General features: G+C 50.1%; 1 protein-coding gene across 1 annotated transcript in view; it reads right to left on the bottom strand.

Moving 5' to 3' along the window:
• The window catches only part of NCK2 (NCK adaptor protein 2), a 118,137-nt gene that overhangs the window by 8,835 nt on the left and 89,929 nt on the right, over positions 1-19,373 (bottom strand). The window contains exons 3-4 of the mRNA XM_068970828.1: positions 16,652-16,893; positions 3,219-3,928 (exon numbers count right to left, since the gene is read on the bottom strand). Coding sequence (XP_068826929.1) covers positions 3,219-3,928; positions 16,652-16,877 — 936 coding nt within the window. The 5' untranslated portion in view covers positions 16,878-16,893. The remainder of the gene's footprint in view (positions 1-3,218; positions 3,929-16,651; positions 16,894-19,373) is intronic.

Genomic DNA, 19,373 nt, shown 5'->3' with positions numbered 1-19,373 from the left:
TGCAAGATAGAAAAGGGCCGAAGCAGGGTCATCTGGTCCATTCACTGGCTGATAAACCATGTCTAACACACGCCTTTGAAATACCCACACATCACTGACCCCGGATATCGTAGGATATGCCAATGCTTTGCTTGTTGTTCTGAAATATGTCCACCCCGACCCCCGACCCCCCGTCCAAGCACAGATTTCCCAGAACTCAGATCTTTTTACTTTTCAATACAGAAAAATATGGAATATTTTTACATGCAAAGTATCATGCAAGAATCTTACTCATTTATACTGAGATTGTTCGGGATATTTAAAAAAATGAAACACATCTTGAAGAGGCACTCTAATAAAGTGGCTATGCTTACTGAGGAATCACAGGTCCTGCAGTGACCAAAGGTGAGCCCTGAGCACACAGACCTAGAGGAAGGAAAAGGAAACTGAATGGGGATGCCTGTGGGTCTTGCAGAAACGGGACCCTGAAGCCGGGTCAGGCTGTGGGGCTTCGGGCTCACGCAGCTTTGAACGGTAGGCTCTCACCTTAGAGATGGCAGAGTGAACAGGGAAAAAGACAACAGGCAGAAAGAAGACGGGAAGGTGCAGGCAGGAAGCAGAGCAGTGGAGGCAGAAAATGGATAAGTGATGGACTTGTCCATCTGAACGGCTCCTCGCGGTTGCAGATGACAGGTGGGCAAAGACCTAGTTACGAGCATGAAGACAGTGCAGCCGGCTCGCCCTGCCATCAGGAGAAGAGCAGCAGCACGACTGAGAGGCCCTGAGCATCTCTTTGGCACAAGACAGGCGCACACACAGCAGACAGCGCCACATGTAACAGTGAGTTCCAGCTGGACAAGCAGCCCAGCACACCCTTGGGCCACATGGCAGCCTTCAGGCCGAGCCGGGGCCATGGCAGCGGCAGAGCTAAGCAAGTCCCAGAGAGCCTCTTCCCCACCCCGAGAGCCAGTGGCCCAGCACACGATGAGCTGTCATAGCTCAGTTTTCTAAATTAAAACAGAAGGAACAAAAATGGTTAAAATAACAAGCGATACTTTAGTTATTTAGAAAAGGCCTTCTCCTCTCATAACCCGAGACAAACGTCACACTGCTGCTTCTTCAAGTTCCTGGGAGTGGAGTGTAGATAAGAAAGTTACCCTCCTCTACCTCTAAAAGGACCTGGTCCCAAGGTCTGACAGTGACCACGGCCTGTAGGTGCTTGTCTCATGGACAAATCACAGGTTTTCTCTAAGCCAGTGACACTGTCTGCCTCCTGCTAAAGACTTTCCCCTTCCCCAGCCCCATAGAGAAGAACCTGGGGGCACTGTCTTCACTCTGGGGGGCTACTCTTACCCCTCTCCTTTCTAAGAAGCTTCTTCAAACCCAATGTTCCTAAATCAGGATAAGACTCCTTGACTCTGAATCATCTTTGTCCCTCGATCACCTCCTACTGTGATGGGGTTTCTGGTGCTTTCTTTGAGTTTCTGCTCAGGGGGGTTGCAAGTGCTCTGGAACTGATTCTCTGAAGCCTCCTGATCTGTGCATGGAGCAGACTTCATGTGAGAACAACTTAATGTGATGTCCTGCCAGAAACCACTGACTCTGGACGAGAAAAGCTCATTGCCCAGATTTCAGATGCAGCTACTGTTTAGGTCCCATGTGCTCGCCACCATGAACTGCTGCCACCACTGGGGGGCTGGTTTCCACCCCATCACAGCTGCCCCTCTCTGTCTGAAGGGAAACCACTTTTGTGGGCTTGAACTCCCTCTAGATCAGTCAATAGGAATCTTGACTGTGCACTTAGTAATCGTAGTATCAACCTTTTCAGGGGACAATTACAGTACATAGCACGGGCTGACTAGTCTTACAGGTTGCATTTATACAATTAAACTGAAGTCTATAGGAACCAACAGAAAATGATCATACTGGACTCCATCCTCAGAACATTTGCTTCACTCTGGCAGGTATATTTAAAAGGACTGACAAAACCAGGTTAGTACCTCCACAATGAAAACACAAAAAGGTACCTGGAATGACAGCCCAGTTCTCCCGGACAGACTTGGCCACACACCTGAAACACAGACCCCAAATCTGTGCTGGAAACAGGTATGCTCCAAGTCGAGAGGCCTCATACCGCTGACTCAACTTGTACACACAAACTCCTCTCTTAAAACAATTGCCCTTTTCCTTTTTAGTTCTGTTCCTGAGTGCTTTAAAAGCTTTTCAGAGATAAACTCAGTGGTGCCTGTGGCAGAGACGTACTGAGGATTATACATTTCAAAAAGAAAAAAACACCAACCAACAAAAGATTGTGTCAGAAACAGGGTGTCTGCCTTGCTGAGAACATCTGATGCACCTCAGACCAAGAGAGGAAACAAGTTTGGGTCATCAACACAGGGAAACCCGGGGAGAAAATGATGTTTGGGTCTGCAGGACAGAACAGGGGGGACCCCACTCAAGAGGCAGCAGTCTCCAGAAGCTGAGACACTCCGTACTTGCCATCTCACCTACAAGAACACACCTTGCAGAGCAGAGGTACAGCCAAGGCTGGGCAGTCCAAGTGGATGTCAGCATAAGGTGGGGCTGGGGCCTCAGGACACAGGCTGTATAGAGCATCTGTGTTCATCTTGCTTAACATGAGCCCCACATACCCCTGCTGTCTGAGGCCATTCACACACCTCCACACACTTTCATGCTCTCTGCTTCCTTCCTGTGCACCAGCCACCCACCGAGGGTTCTCTGCTCTGAGAAGGAAGGAAGCCTGTGCATACCCACACATGTGTACACACCTAGATGTGCATTACATGCACACCCAGATGTGCACACACATGCACACCTCTCCACCCACCCCGCCCCACATTCACTGAGCACTCTGTTCTGACAAGGAAGTTGCACACATGCACACACAAGGAGATGCACATCTGTGCACACCCAGACATGTGTACACACCCCTTCACCATCCTGCCCCACACTCATCAATGACTGTCTTGATGAGAAAGTCGCCCTGCACACCTGGTACACACATACAGAGGTGCACACACACATGCACACACACACATACATGTGCATACATGCACACCTCTCCACCCATCCAACCCTGTACTCACTGAGGACTCGCTGTTAGGCAGGAAGAAGTAGCCGTGTACGCCTGGTGCACACACAGAGATGCCCACATATGTGCACACTCGGACACATACACACGCACACCCCTCTGCCCACCCACCCCATCTTGCACTCACCGAGGACTCACTGTCCCGCACAAGGAAGTCGCCCTGAACGCCCCGAGCATTGAGTGCGCACTCGGCCTGGTGTCGAGTCACGTTCCCGTAGTACCACTCGCGGCCTGCGAACCGGCCGGCACGAGCAGGCCCCGCGGGTCCGGAGCCAGCATGCGGGGCCGGGACCTCGCTCAGCACCACCACATAGTTCTTGGGCACCAGGCCGACCTGGCCACGCGCGTTGCGGCAGCGCCACCACTCGGGGTCGTTCTCGGGCTTCTCGATCACCTCCATGGTCTCGCCCTTGTCGAAGTTGAGCTCCTCCTCGGTGACCGAGCTGAAAGGGTACAGCGTCTGCACCACCTGCAGCGCCCGCGCGCCCTGCCCATTGCTGAGCGTGGCACCGGGCCGCAGGCTTGAGCCCCCGGGCGCATCGCCGGCTGCCTCGTCCAGCTCCTCCAGCACATAGTTGGACGGGAACCAGCCCACCTGGCCGTTGTAGCTGCCCCGCCACCAGCCGTCGCTGCACTTTTCCATGACGGTGACGCGCGAGCCCTTCACCAGCGACAGCTCGTCCTCGCGCTCTGCTGCATACGCGAACTTGACCACTGCGGGGATGCTGAGGTCGTAGATGCGGTCGGCACCGCCCCCGTTGGTGGGGAACTCGGCGTCCGTGCTGGGCGTGGGGGAGGCATCGCGTGCGCTCGTCTTCCGACGGGTCCTTCCGAGGCCTGTGGAGAAACAGCAAAGCTCAGCACAGGGACCAGGTTCAGCGGAGTGGGACCCCGCAAGGGCTCCACGCAGGGCCCTAGCCAAAGGGCAGCGCGTGCACACTGATGCAGAAGGGACCTGCCCCCCGGACTTGGCCCCTGGCTGTGACCAGCCAGTCACCAACAGAGCTAACAGTCGCCAAACGCTTGAAAGCTAGGAATTACCATATCTGATCTCTGCTTTCCTACAAAAAAAAAAAGCCAGAGCACCAGCAAACTATGAGGATGCTGCTGCTGCTAAGTCGCTTTAGTTGTGTCCGACTCTGTGGGACCCCATAGACGGCAGCCCACCAGGCTCCCCTGTCCCTGGGATTCTCCAGGCAAGAACACTGGAATGGGTTGCCATTTCCTTCTCCAATGCATGGAAGTGAAAAGTGAAAGGGAAGTCGCTCAGTCGTGTCCGACTCTTAGCGACCCCATGGACTGCAGCCTACCAGGCTCCTCCATCCATGGGATTTTCTAGGCAAGAGTACTGGAGTGAGGTGCCGTTGCCTTCTCTGAACCATGAGGATAAAACAGTGTAATGATGTAACAGTGAAAATGATGAGAGCAGCCATATGCCACTAGGAGGAAAACAAAATAAACAAAAAGGCATCCGTACAAAAATATCTTCTGCATCAGGACAGAGGTATCTTCTGTGTTGTGGGCGGGAAATTGGACCAAAGGACCTTGAAGACCCTCCCTAGCTCTCAGACCCCTCAAGCCTGTCCTGCTCTGCCGGCCACCACCTGTCCTCCACTCTGGGGACACTCAGCACCCTCCCAGGGTGGCAACAGAGCAGCAACCCTGGGTAGAAACCCGTACCCTTCTCCTTCCTTCCCTTCTTTCAAAACTGCACAGATTTCGCACAAGTAGTGATGAGTGACTTAGAAAAAACAGCGCATGCAGTAAATTTAAGGCAGAATTTTTCATATTCCGGTGGCAAACCCACAAGTGGATCAGAAAATCAGTTTAAGGGGGTCTGAGCAGCCTGTATGTATGCACCGTCTTCTTTTTAAAAGGAAACAAAACAGAAGATGTCAGAGTGCATTAAACACAGAACTGCTTCAGTTACATATGTGAGTCAGGGCCAAGCTGCCACGTGAAACATCACTTCCTGTGCATGAGGAATACAGCTTGAAAAGCCCTAGGGTAAAATGATTAACCTGCTTAAAATGCACAGAATTCTGCAACCTTGTAGAAGCGAGCCTAGGGAGGAAGGCACGATGCCCGAGTTGGGGACGTGCCCCTGGACAGCAGGGTTGGCTGTGCTTCTTGGGCTTTCCTGAGAGGTGGCCACTTGCCCACCACGCCTCCGAGCTACACCAGCATGGGAGCTTCCACAGTAGGGAAACTGTGGCCACTGGCAGATCTTTATTTTTTTCCCCAAAAGGACACCAATGCACGTCTATGGATAGCTTGTACTTCTTTCTCCCTTAATTCCCTGCGGTAAAGACAGTTTGGGCTTCCCTGGTGGCTCAGTGGTAAAGAACCCACCTGCCAATGCAGGAGACTTAGGGTTAGATTCCTGGGTTGGGAAGATCCCCTAGAAGAAGAAATGGCAACCCACCCAGTATTCTTCCCTGGGAAATTCCACAGACAGAGGAACCTGGCAGGCTACAGTGCCTGGAGTCGCACAGAGTCAGGCATGGCTGAGGAACTAAACAGCACACAGACAGCTTGGTCCTGAGAATTCCCTTAGTTCCTACTCCCCTGTCCAGTGGGGAGATCAAAGGAATAAAAAGAGGTGTCATGATGGCCTGGACCATGGGGAGCTGGGTGCTGGCTTCCAGAGTGGACCCACCCAGGCTGGCATTCTCTGTCTCAGACACATACTCAGCTCAGCACCACTGTCACTCACTCGCTAGATGCCTTCCCTCCAGAGGAAAACGGGGATTGATCCCTGGATGTGCTCAGACCCATCAGCAACACCACCGGGGGCCCCAGGCCTGCGGCGCACACACCCACCTGCCCAGCGCCCTCTCCCTTTGCCGCTCTCATCGTCCCGGGGCCTGGGGCCTGGCTCAGGCCAGGCATTCAACTAGTGTTTGCCAGGTTCACAAGCTCCATTTTCTATCTCACCATCACAAGTCTGTCTGCCTCATCAGTCCCTGCAGACTGATTTCTCCAGGGATACACACCTGGGATGCCAGGAAAGCTCAAGTTAATTAGGGGCAGCCTGATACCCACCCCTGCCCCCCACCCCCAAGTATGCACTGCTGACCCCTCCATATGCCTTGAGATCCTCCCCTGTCCAGGCACCACATGTCTGTAAGCCAGCAACTCCATGGCCAGGGCGGGAGGCCCTACTCTAGCCAGGCTATGTCCCCAGAACCTGAGGGCACCATTTCCTGATCCACCTGCCTGTGTCCCCACTCTCCCAACTTGCAGTAAACCCAGGAGGTTTTACTTTTTTTATTCCTAGGCATGTGCACCTTAGGCTTACACCTTATCCTGCAATGAAACGTGCTATTATATGCCATATGGAGCCCCAAGTTCAGGGAGGGGACGTCTAGGACCGGAGGGAGGAAGGAGAAATGGATGGCTGTCGGATGAATGGGACTCTCCCATCCCTGTGGCAAACCCACATGGCCTGGGTCAGGCTGACGGGACAAAGGAGCAAGTCACCATCCATGTGCCCAGATGGTCTCCTTTCCTGTGGGCAGACTTGCCAGGAGCTGGCACAGAGGGAGACGTGTCAGGGCAGAGCACACCATCACATGGATCCACGAGTCCAGAGGCAGAACTTCCATTCCTACTCCTAAGAGAGCCCGTTCCCCCATGAGCAGGCAGGCAAATAACATAACTGAATGTGTAAGCCTGAAAAAAAAAAAACACTGGTTCAGAAGTATAGGATTTTCTACCAAATGTGAAAGTCAAATGGTAGCACAGATGCCAGGGAAAAGAATTTTTGAAAGATTTTCATTATAAATTGTAATTAAAAATACATATTTAGTACCTCTCAACACATATACCCGATCCATCAGCAAAAGCATCTCTGAATGTGATGTGCCTGGGGGAGTAGGGAGTGGTTGGGAGGTGGCAAGCATTCACTATGACCTTCTGAAGCATCACTTAGCATCTGTCACTGGCAGAGGCTCACAGAGCAACTTTTTGAGCCCACACCTGCTCGGTAAAATGAAATACAGTAACGAAGAACAGAGTGCACACAGGGTCAACACATTTGTGGGGTAAATGGCTGGCAGACAACTGAACCCCAGTTCTGACCAGGCTCCGAGCTTGGCTCCTGCCCCACTGGCTTGTGGCCTGGCGGTTCTGCACTCTCTCTACTGGGTTTCTGCATCTGTAGCAGGAGGATGTCAGTGGCCCTGCGGGGGTGGGTGGGGCAACCGTGAGGGTCTGAAGCCTGAGGAAAGGACGTGTGCGGTGTCCAGCGCACAGCAAGAGCTGTACAACTGTGACTGTGGTGTTTACTGCTATTATCAGTCCATACGTTGTTTTCCTTTCTGGGTGAGGACAAAGGTCCAGCGGAGAAAACAACAGATGGTGCTTTCTCCAGAGACGTGCATGTGTCTGTTTTTCCCTCAAATGCTCCTGTGGGACTGGGTGGGTGGGGGGTGCACAGCTGACCAGTCCTGCCTGCTGGGTTGGGAGCTGCTGAGACACAAGGGCCCCTCTGAAGTGTCCCAGGAGAAGATGCTCCTCAGTGCAAAGTGGGCCTTCAGGGAGAGAGTAAAAGAGACACCCTATCTCCCAAGGCTCTAGGACCACATGCCACTCTGGATGAGGCATACGCTGGTGACGAGGCACATGCAGGCTCCAAGAGGGGTCTTAAGGGGCTGGGCTCCAGACTGCAATTCCTGCCACCCACCCTGGCCCGGGGCTGCTCCCAGCTGTGCCGTGAAGCACTTTGTTACCCTGGACAAGTATGTCAACCTGCCTGATTGTCACAGAAGAGCTCTGGGCCAGGTCATCTCCAGGCTCTTGCCAGGATTCTACAGAGACACCAAGCTGTCAAATGAACCTCACTTTTCAAACTCAACTGTACACACTAGGCTACAAGAAACAACCACAGAAGAACTGTAAGTGGTCCACCTGGTTCCTACAGCTAACTCTTGTCACTAGAGTTTGGCTGAGCACATGGGCTAATATGATAGGACCATTACCTCACATCAGTGCAGAAAGACACCCCAACCACTTCACCACCAATTCACGCTCCACTATAAATGCCCACTTGTAAATTTCCCAAGTCAGACCCTCAACTGTTTTGCTCCTTAAAAATCAAAAATACAAAATAGATGAAGGTTCCTTGCCAACAGCTACCCCAGGACAGCTGGCTTCCAGGAGGAAACGTAGGCACAGCCCCAGCTTGAACACTCCAGACCTCCAGAGGCTTCCCAGCTGTGAGAACCACTGGGACAATCCAGACGCTCACAGGATCCATGAGTTCAGAAGCAGAGAAAGGAAGCTGAGAGTTGAGAGAAAGCGACAGCAGCCTGGAGAGATCAGGGAATGACTTGGAGACAAAGGTGATGTGAACAAGTGCTCGGTGAGGAGCAAAGGAACATCCAGCCTGCCCCAAATCACTGATGCTTGACAGTCAGACCCTGGCCAGCTCAGGTCAACAGGAGCCCTCCAGATGCCCACTTGCCCTCCTGTGCATAGAGCAGCGGTGGGCAAAGGGTGGGGTGTGGGGTGCAGGAGAGAAGGAGCCTGCTTGGCCAGCAGCCTGAGGGGCTCTGCAGTCAGCTCCATGGCACCCGCCCTGAACAATGTCCCCCGCACCCACACTAGCCCCTGGGGACAGGCGTGAATGTGTAATCGGGGAAAGGAACGTTAGAGACATATGCATGGGGTCTAAAAATGAGCCAGGGCATACGGAGAAGCACAGTTAGAAACACAGCAAGAAGGCTTTACTTAAACTCTCAGCATTTTTAGTCCACGTTCCTTCTAAAACTGAAGGCTCCCACTTGAGTAACTTGAGTCAAGAAAGGGTGTTCTGTAGAAAAATGATCATTTTAATAAGAAGCAACTTAGGTGCCAGTTGCTGGGAAGGAAACTGGGAAATATCTTACCTGCTGTCCTCGTCCTTCCTTGGGGCACAAGAGGCCAGGGGATGATGCATCTGGTTTCATAACCCCGGAGTCACCGCACACCAGCTTCTCCCCGGCTTCTCAAGGGGGCAGCCCCTCCTCCTTCCCATGGCCCCTCCTGGCTTTTCTCCCATTAGCATTCTTCTGAACAATCTGTCTCTATTTTCTCTCTAATTATCCACCCACTGATCTGTTGTGAGTTGTTTTACATTTTTTGTTCTAAATACTTGGACGCTCAGGATATACGGAAACAGATCCAAGTTTATTTTGGGTGCTGGCACCACAGTTTCTGTAGATGTCTCTGCTGTCTGTGGGCACCGCATTTGGCAGGTCGTCTGTACTGTGAATGATCTCGTGAGACAGAGAGCTAGAGAGTTCTAAATTACGGCACGGTGTATGTAATTCAGGTTTGCACAACTGTATAGATTATAGCAGAGACTGAGGAGGTGAACCTCAAGTGTTAAAAGTGGCTCTGCAAACCCAGAGTCCTTGCTATAACATGGTAAAGAGATGACAACTGGAGAAGCTGGATGTTTAATATCAAACTGAGATCTCTCAATATTCTTTACACGCGCTACATAAAAACTTAGGGGGTAGTTTGTTGTTGTCCAGTCCCTCGGTCATGTCTAACTTTTTGTGACCCCATGAACAGAAGCACGCCAGGCTCCCCTGTCCTTCACCATCTCCTGGAGCTTGCTCAAACTCATGTGCATTGAGTCTGTGATGCCATCCAACTATCTCATCCTCTGTCACCCTATTCTCCTTTTGCCTTCTATCTTCCCCAGATTGAGGGTCTTTTCCAATGAGTTGGCTCTTTGCATCAGGTGGCCAAAGTAGTGTAGCTTCAGCATCAGGGGAGTGGTTTGGTTTTGTACTTTTTTGAAATGAAAAAAGAAAAAAAAAAGTACTTTTTTGTACTGGTTCCTTAGACGGTGACTTCACTTAGGAAGTTATGTTTAAGTGACGTGTAGAAAGACAATCAGTAATTTTCTTATCCTTTATGGACATTCAACCTAGAAAACCAAACTACTTATAAGACAAATGTAAAGAATCAGCTTCTCCTCTTAGGTTGTTTATAGAAAATATAAAAATACTGAGCATCCTGACCACTGACCAAGCAAGGAGGCATGGACCAAACCCATATAGTAAACCTCCTTTCCAGCATGTGTTGAAATCAGGCTTCAGCAGAAAGGGCAGATACTTGAGCACCAACTACCTGGTGACAGCCGGTACTGACTCCAGCAGGAAGTCCCCTCCGCAATCTTATTTTGATTCTACGTGTGTACTGAGCAAACAGATGCAAATGCCAACAGTCATTACTTCTGGGTGATAAGATCACAGGTGATTTCTGTTTTATCCTATTTTCCAAAAATTTAAAAAATAAGTATGCCTTCCTTCAATGAACAGTTTGATAAAAGACAGGCATTTCAAAGAGATGACAATTCTGAGCGCTACCCAAGTGCAGAAATCGTGTCATACCAAAAGCCTGTGAATGGCAAAGACAAGAGAATGTGCTTGCTGCCAAAGAGACTGCTGCCAAAATGGAAATCAATTTACAGAAGAGGAAGAGGTGTACTCCTGGGACATTTGGCTTCTCAATCATTTTCATTAACAGCTCCTGCTCCCCTCAACATTAAAGGAACCGGGCGAGTTATTGATAAGTGAGTCCCTCGGGGCCAAGAGTAAAGGATGCTCACGAAGTAGCTAGTCCTCTACAGTCCCAGAGGACAGCACAGGCGGGAGAAAACCAACACAGCCTTGCAGGTGGGGCCAGAAGTGACTGGATGCACCAATGCTTCCAGAAGGATAAAAGAGGAGCCAAGGGGGTACTGTCCAGTCCTTTGCAGTGGCCCACGGGGGACAGCACCAGTGTTCCAATGAGCCCCACGCATCTAGGCCAGGGTTGCTCCTCCGGTCCACCCACGCTCAAGACCCAGGGGCTGAGCGCTACCCTTTCTTCCGTCCCGCTAGGCTCCACTCCTGCCGTGCACAAGGACACGGGGCTGGTCCCACAGCACGTCGACACCCATCTCAAAGCCTTTGGCTATTGTTCCCAGAGGTGACTCAGCAGGAACCAAGGAGCTTAGAGGGACTTCCAAGGGACAGAGAGAGGAAGAGACAACTCCAGCTCAGCCTGAGATAATCACGGACCGCGGCATTCCTCGCCCTGGGCTCATCTGGACAGATCGCCTGCTGCCTGCCTTGCTCAGACCTGCCAAGGATGCTTGTGACCACAGCAGAGACCCACAGACCTGCGGGGCCTGAAAGGGCACCCCAAGGCCCCACAGAGGTGGGACCCCGAGGTGCCTTCTGACCATCTTTCTCTCCCGTCTCTGTTGTAACAAAGACGTGCTTATTGAATTGGCTGAAGCAGCCTGGACTGGTCCAGCAAGAAGCAAGATTCCCTCCCCTGCCTGCTGCAGACCCAGAAAGGACTGCTGGATGATTACAGAAAGTTCTGAGCCACGGCCTGGGGACGTTCTGGGGAAGGTTCAGTTGGCACGTTCACGCCCAGTGGCAGCCTCATGTTCAGGTCTTATCTCAGCAGGTGCTCGGTGATCCTCTGATCTCTGAATGGTGATGGTGGTTTAGTCACTCATTCATGTCCCACTCACTCTCGCGACCCCTGGACTGCAGCCTTCCAGGCTCCTCTGTGCATGGGATTTTCCAGGCAAGAATACTGGAGTGAGCTGCCATTTCCTTCTCCAGGGGATCTTCCGGACCCAGGAATAGAACGTCGGCCACTTGATGTCTGCCCATGTGGTTTAATGTTTGGTAAAGCTGTAAGAACAGCACAAAGGATGTGTTTCCCTGAGCTCTCTGAGAGCAAGCTGCCAGGGTCCTGTCCCATTACCTCAATGCCGGGTGTGCATCTTCACACACGCAGACAGACTCCTCCTCAACACAGCCCTGCCATCGAAACCAGGGCGTTCACTGTCCTACTCACACACCCCTCAAGCTTCACGAATAAAACTCTGGTTTTTCATCTCTAAAATAGAGAACCGCATACCACTAGAATTTCCTTTTAACATCCTAGCTGCTTATCTTTGCTATAAAGTCCTGTCAAACGCCCACCCAGTTAAATCCTGATATTCGAGTTGGTTAAAAACAAGCAAACACACAAGCAAATTTACCTACATACAGCACAGGGAACTCCACTGAATGTTATGTGGCAGGCCGGATGGGAGGAGAGTTAGGAGAATGGATACGTGTATATGCACGACTGGGTCCCACTGCTCTTCACCTGAAACTACCACAACATTGTTAATCTGTTATGCTCCAATAAAAAATAAAGTTAAAAAAAAAAATCCCAAGTTGTCCCATCTGTGCCTTTTCTTGCAGAAGTAAGTTGCTCAGTCAACCCCACATGGATATGCTTTGAGGAACCTGGAGAGTTTCAATCCCAGGACCAGTCCCTCTCCAACCACAAGCCTCAACCCAGACAGCACGAGGTGTACTTCAGAGAGTGAGCAGTGGTCTTTGAGCAGCCTCTCTCTGCTCCCGGGTCTGGCGTGAACTCAGAAAGGTAGAGTCTTGGTGCTAACAGCTGGCAGGTGACTAACTGGCCTCAGGTCAGGTCACATAGAGGCCAAGGCTAAGGAACAGCCCTGGTGGCAGCCCACTGCTGGTTCAAGACACCACGGGAGGCAGTCTGCAGTGGACATGCGGGCCTTGGAGCCAACCCTCCACTGGTGGCTACTAACAGGTTATAATGGAGCCGTGGTTCTCTAGGCAGCCTGGTCAGTACCTGGGCCTAAGGTGACCACTGAGAAGACAGCTAATCTTTGGGGCTGCAGCAGGGTCCAGCTGCTGTCGAGAAGTAGCAAGAAAGATAGCTCTTCGAGGAAATACCTCCCCAGCTAAGAAGATTTGGCACATGGCTTGATAACACCTCACCTGCATGGTTTTATGAGTCAGGTCATGGAAATACCAAGGCCAGGTTGGAGCCCAGGGATGTGCTGAACCTTTAAAATATTACCCGCACTCTGCCAGGAGAAGCAATTCATAAGGACGGCTCCTTGTTATTAGCGGAAAAGTTCTCTTTGACTGTTCATGATAGTGAGCTGAGTATGAGAGATCTATGGTTGCACGTATGCATCAATGCGCTGCCTGTATGCAAAGAAGTGCTCATGTTGTTTTACTTCATTATAAACTATTAAAAGAAAAGAAAGAATGTTATCTGGTTCCTAACAGAGAGCTCTTCGGAGGGAAGGCTCTGCTTTTTGTCTAGGGGCTTCCCAAGTGGCACTATTGGTAAAGAGTCTGCCTGCCAATGAAGGAGACAGAATAGACTCAGGTTTGATCCCTGAGTCGGGAAGATTCCCTGAAGGAGGGCATGGCAACCTAGTGTTCTTGCCTGGAAAATGCCATGGACAGAGGAGCCTGGAGGGCTACAGTCCATGGGGTCACAAAGACTGGACATGACTGAGCATGCCTACACGCACTGCTTTCTGCCCAACAAAGGATGAGAAGTGATTGAATTAAACTGGCGACCAACCTCAACCCAGTGCAGGAATGTAAAAAAGCCAGAGAGGCTCTGTGGATCACCGCTGTCTGCAACTAGAGATGTCACCAGGCATGTGGTACACAGGGACTTTGCTGGGAAGTCTGTGCTGTTTTGTCCCAAGCCAGGTGTCTGCCGGGGAAATCTTAATCTGGCTTTAACCATAGCAGGTGAATCACAAACATGGATGATGTCATAGGTAGCTATTAGAAGGTTCACACATGTGGTGTGGTTTCTGAGCCCGTTTTCACTATTTCTGATACACGGTGGAGAGAAAATCCACTGGCTCCGTAATCCATCTAGGATCACACTGGAATTCCGACAGCACACAGGTCACATCGATTTAAACCAGAAGCCTTGGAAGGCTTAGCTCCAAAGACCAGTGGGAGGCAGGAGAGGATGGGGAAAGTCTTGGCACCTTCCTTCTCAATACTGATGCCATGTCAGGTCTGATGATGGAGAGATAAGTCACTCCACCACGGTGCCTCTTGTCGGGCGCCTCCCTTTTCAGTGACACTGCTTGAGGGGCCAATGGAGGACTCAAGCCAAGACAACAAGGTCTCTTTGTCCACGAAAAGCAAGGCTTTGGGTGAGCAGGGTAAACACATCAAAGCAAGAAAGACCAACCACGAAGGGGGAGTTTCTCCCAGGCGATGAGAATACTGAACCCCATGAGCCTTTAGAGCAGGGGTCCCTCATATCCAGTATCTAACGCCTAATGATCTGAGGTGGAGATGATGTAAGAATGATAGAAATAAAGTGCACAATAAATGTAATGTGTTTGAATCATCCTGGAATCATCCTCTCCCCTCCAGTCTGTGGAAAAATTGTCTTCCAAGAAAACAGTCCCTGGTGCCAAAAAGGTTGAGGACCACTGCTTACTATAAATATTAACTGCTGTGGATTGATATGGGTGTTCAGAACATAACTTTGTTGGTGTTTTTACAGTAGATAACGGTTGGTGCAAACATTTCCAAGGCCTGACGGGGGAGGAAAGGTGGAGAAGGGTGGTCAGTCCCCAGAAAAGAAGCACGGTTCCCCAGCACAGCTCTCAAGTGCCAAGGAGAGCTGCGCGGAGAGAGTTACAGAGGAGCGAATGTTGATTCTATTTAAGGAAGAGCTTTCTAGCAATCTGTGTTCTCCCTAAATGGAACTGGCTGGCTCCATGGAAGGAGACATGAGCCTGCAGAGCTGGGTGGCCATCTGTTGGGGCGGGGGAGAAAGCCTGGCACTCCACACGTGGACAAGCTGGCTGAGTGATGCCCCCTGAGTCCTGGGAGTCCCAGAGACTGACCACAGCTCGTAAAAAATTGAACCTGAGCACAAATGTGCTTTACAGCTCAGCTGTCTTCTTGTTTTAGAAGCTGAAGGGAGGAAGGACAAGCTGTTCAAGGGGATTTGTGGGTAACTTGGAGGGCTACCTTCACCTTATTTCACTCCCCAGCAATCCATCCCATTTCTGGGTGTTTCATTCTTTACTGCACTTCCCCGATGGCTCAGCAGTAAAAAATCCACCTGCAAATGCAGGAGATGCGAGTTTGATCCCTGGGTCGGGAAGATTCCCTGGAAGAGGAAAAGGCAACCCACTCCAGTATTCTTGCCTGGAAAATCTCATGGACAGAGGAACCTGGCAGGCTACAGTCCATGGGGTCACAAAGAGTCAAACACGACTTAGTGACTAAATAACATCATTCTTTACTAGAATCTTGAGAATATATTTTTTAAAAAGGATTAGAAAGAAGACAAAACAAATCAACAATGTTGAGCATCTCCAAAAAAAAGGGACTTGAGTGGATGAGGAAAAGAAGAAATAAAACTAAGTTCAGGGCACTCCTAAAGTATTTACCTAGTCATACTTTCCGAAATTCTAGATCACAGTTAATGGAGAGTTATATGCACAGGACAACAGTGTTTCTTTCAAGTGACAAACTTGGAAAAAAAGACAAATGGGTGTCACTTTCATGGAAAAGAATCAGATTGCTCATGAAAAGCAGAATTTCTCCATCGGGCAGAGTCTACAGTAGCTGATGTGATCCACACGCAGGCCAGTGTCTCATTTCCCTTTCAGAGTCATGGAAATAACCTAACCCATGACACAAAATTACTCTCCAGTGGGTGAAGGCTTCGTATGGTTTCAAAGAAAGTCAGTGGACTCTTCAAGATTGCAGAAAATGAAAGATGAATATTTTGCAACACTCATCACACTCAGAGCTTAATTTTCCTTTCAGTTTCCCTACCTGTTCCCCTCCCTCAAATGAAACTAATTCCCAGGTTAGAAATAAAAAGGAAAACTTCAAGGACATGTAACGTGGGTGATAACACTGACCTATTTCGAGAGCAAACTCTCCCCTGACAGCCAGTGGTCTCAGGGGTCACTGTATAGTGCTCATGGAAGGAGACATCACGGACCTGACCTTCAGGAAGTAACTCTGACTCCCTCTGCAGCCGTGACTACTGCAAGGAAGCCTGATGCCCACACGAAGGCGAGACTGGATACCATCAACTCCAGTGGACGCAGATGGCCTCTCTCATGTCCAGACACCAGGGAAGGGGACAGGCGCATGGGAAGAAAGCCAGGTGCCCAGCTGGCCCCCTGTGAGTCACCCCAGCGGCCTTGGCATCATACCACCCCCTCCGAGTCCCCACCTTAGCTGCCACCGTGTGCAACTGTGGTATGAAATGCTGCCAATTCAACAGGGGGAAACAATTCACCAGGTTCCAGGTGCTTTTCACTATCTCCTCCTCTACTCACAAAAGTCCCATGCACAGGATTTTGTGGGAGAAAAGACTGGATGGAATGACCCGGGTGGAGCTGTGGACGTGCCTGGAGGGGCTAATTCCCATCGCAGGCCCCTCCAGAACACTGATGCCAGGAGATGTGCAGGGCGGGAAGTAGAGGTTCAAAACACATGGAAGGGTCAGCTTACAGAAGCCTCCGAACTTGAACATCTCGAGGAAATGACAAACAGGCATTTCTGCACTGCATCTCAAAGCCCAGAGACTTTTAAGAAAGACGAATAGAAGGATGCCTTTTTTTCTTCAAACACAAATGAAAATGACGACCTCCCCGACCCCCTGCCCTGAGAGTGCCCACCCTCTGCGCTGGGCTAGGGTCCAGCCCAGGGGCCCGCTATGCCCACCACTCACCGAGCGTGTCCTTGATGTTCTTCACCAGCGAGCCCTTCTTCAGGCTGTTTTTCCTCTCCACGTAGTTGGACGGCACATAGCCTGTCCGGTTGGCTGCGTTGCGCACCCGCCACCACGTCTTGGAGTCGTCCAGTAGCCACAGGCGCTCGTTCTTCTTGATGTCCAGCTCCTGATCCTGCTGGGCCGTGTAGTCCCACTTGGCTATGACGATGACCTCCTCTGTCATCTTTCATGGAGTACTTCTGCCAGCAAAACATTTGAAGAGAGTCATTAGAGCCCTGGCCAAACACCGCTGCATCCACTTGGAAAACTACACCCTGACAGCTTTTATTACAGCTTGGCAACCATCAAAAAGAATGAAGCGATGCCATTTGCAGCAACATGGATGGACCCAGAGATCATCATACTGACTGAGGCAAGTCAGACAGAGAAGGGGAACTTGTACGCCATCCCCTATACGTGGAATCTAAAAGGACATGATACAGATGAATCTTACAAAACAGAATGAGACTCAGAGACTTAGAGAACAAACTTATGGTGGCCAGGGGAAAGGCTGGGGGAAGGGATAGTTAGGGAGCGTGGGATGGACATGTACACACTGCTATACTTAAAATGGTTAACCAACAAGGACCTACTGTAGAGCACTGGGAACTCTGCTCAATATCATGTGGCAGCCTGGATGGGAGGGGAGTTTAGGGGAGAATGGACACATGAATATGTATGGCTGAATCCCTTTGTTGTTCACCTGAAACTATCACAACATTGTTAAGCAGCTATACTCCAATACAAAATAAAAGGTTTTAAAAAACAAGTCGGCAACTGGCTGTCTCTGGGGTCTTGAAAAAACCTTAAGATGACCTTCCTTCAACAAGCTTTAGTATTTTGTTTAGAAATGACCAAATGCTTGACCTTTTCAAGCAAATCTTAATTTTGCGCAGTCGGAACTCTGTATGCTTTGCTTAAAACAACAAAAGCTTTCCAAAATCTACATAAAATAACGGTATCATAATTAAATATGTTCAGTTCAGTTCAGTCACTCAGTTGTCTCTGACTCTTTACGACCCCATGGATTGCAGCACGCCAGGCCCCCCGTTCATCGCCAACTTCTGTAGTTTACTCAACCTCATGTCCATTGAGTCAGTGATGCCATCCAACCATCTCATCTTCTGTTCGTCAGTTAAGTAACACCAGATTCTTATAGCTGACATCGTTACATCCATTTTCTCAGGATAAGCTGAATTTTCTGAACATACTTAATGACTGTGACATACTCAAACTGAAATGGTATCCTGGACTGAATCCTCAAATATGAAAACTAGAGAAATCCGAGGGAAGTCTGGGGCTTCCCTGGTGACTCAGAGGTAAAGAATCTGCCTGCCGGTACACGAGGCATGGGTTTGATCCCTGGGTCGAGAAGATCCCCTGGAGGAGGAAATGGCAACCCACTTCAGTATTCTTGCCTGGGAGATTCCATGAACAGAGAAGCCTGGTGGGCTACAGTCCACAGGGTCACAAAGAGTCAGACACGACTGAGTGACTAAATAACAACAGCAACAAAGTGAAGTGAGTCAATAGTTTACCACTAACCAACTCTTACTTCCAACACATGTCCCTTGTCAGGCAAGATGTTAGCACTTAGAAAACTGAGTGGGGGATATTTGGAATGCTTTGCACTATCTTTGCAGCTTTTTCATAAATATAAAGTCATTCCTGGAACCTGAAACACAGATGTTTATAGTGCCTTCATTCATAACTGCCAAGATTTGGGAGTCACCCAGCTGCCCATCAGCAGGTGATGGGTAAATCAACTATGGTCCATCCAAATAATGGAGTATTATTGATTGTTGTTGTTTAGTTCCGGAGTTGTGTCTGACTCACTGAGACCTGCTAGGCTACTCTGTCCATGAGATTTTCCCAGACAAGAATACCAGAATGGGTTGCCATTTCCTTCTCCAGGGGATATTTTCAATCCAAAGACTGAACCTGCGTCTCCTGCACTGGCAGACAGATTCTTTACAACTGAGCCAGCAGGGAAGTGAAGTGAAGTCGCTCAGTCGTGTCCAACTCTTTGTGACCCCATGGACTGTAGCCTACCAGGCTCCTCTATCCATGGGATTTTCCAGGCAATAGTCCTGGAGTGGATTGTCACTTCCTTCTCCAGGGGATCTTCCCAACCCAGGGATCGAACCCGGGTCTCCCGCATTGTAGACAGACGCTTTACTGTCTGAGTCACCAGGGAAGTCTGAGCCAGCAGGAAAGCCCCAGTGAAATATTACTCAGTGATAAAAAGAAATGAGCTGTCAAGCCATGAAAAGACGTGGAGGAACTTCAGATACATATAAGACTATGTGGAAGAAGCCCATCTGAGAAGGCTGCAGACTGTGATTCTCACAAAAACTCTCTCCTTGACCAAACTTGAGTCAGACTCCTCTGAATTCTCTGCGCAGACTAGACATCAACTCTCTGCATTCTAGCAAGAATCCTGCTGAGTTGCTGGACCCTTACAGAGGGGACGCCTCTTCTTAGGAGGTATCTTGTGAGGTCAGTGCAGCCAGAACCCCCTCTCACCTCTGATGCTTCCTCTCATGTGCTCCCCACCCCCTCACTCCTGGACTACAAACTCCCCCCCTCTTCCCTCCTGTAGGTGGATGTAAGCCCAGTCTCTCCCCACTATGGCAAAAATCCTTCAAAGTACTTCCCTGAGTAAAATCAGCTAAACCAT

The sequence above is a fragment of the Capricornis sumatraensis genome, chromosome 1, assembly GCF_032405125.1.
Source record: "Capricornis sumatraensis isolate serow.1 chromosome 1, serow.2, whole genome shotgun sequence".
NCBI lineage: Eukaryota > Metazoa > Chordata > Mammalia > Artiodactyla > Bovidae > Capricornis > Capricornis sumatraensis.
Note: the sequence above shows the minus strand (reverse complement) of the source record. Positions and strands in the feature narration are given on the sequence as shown.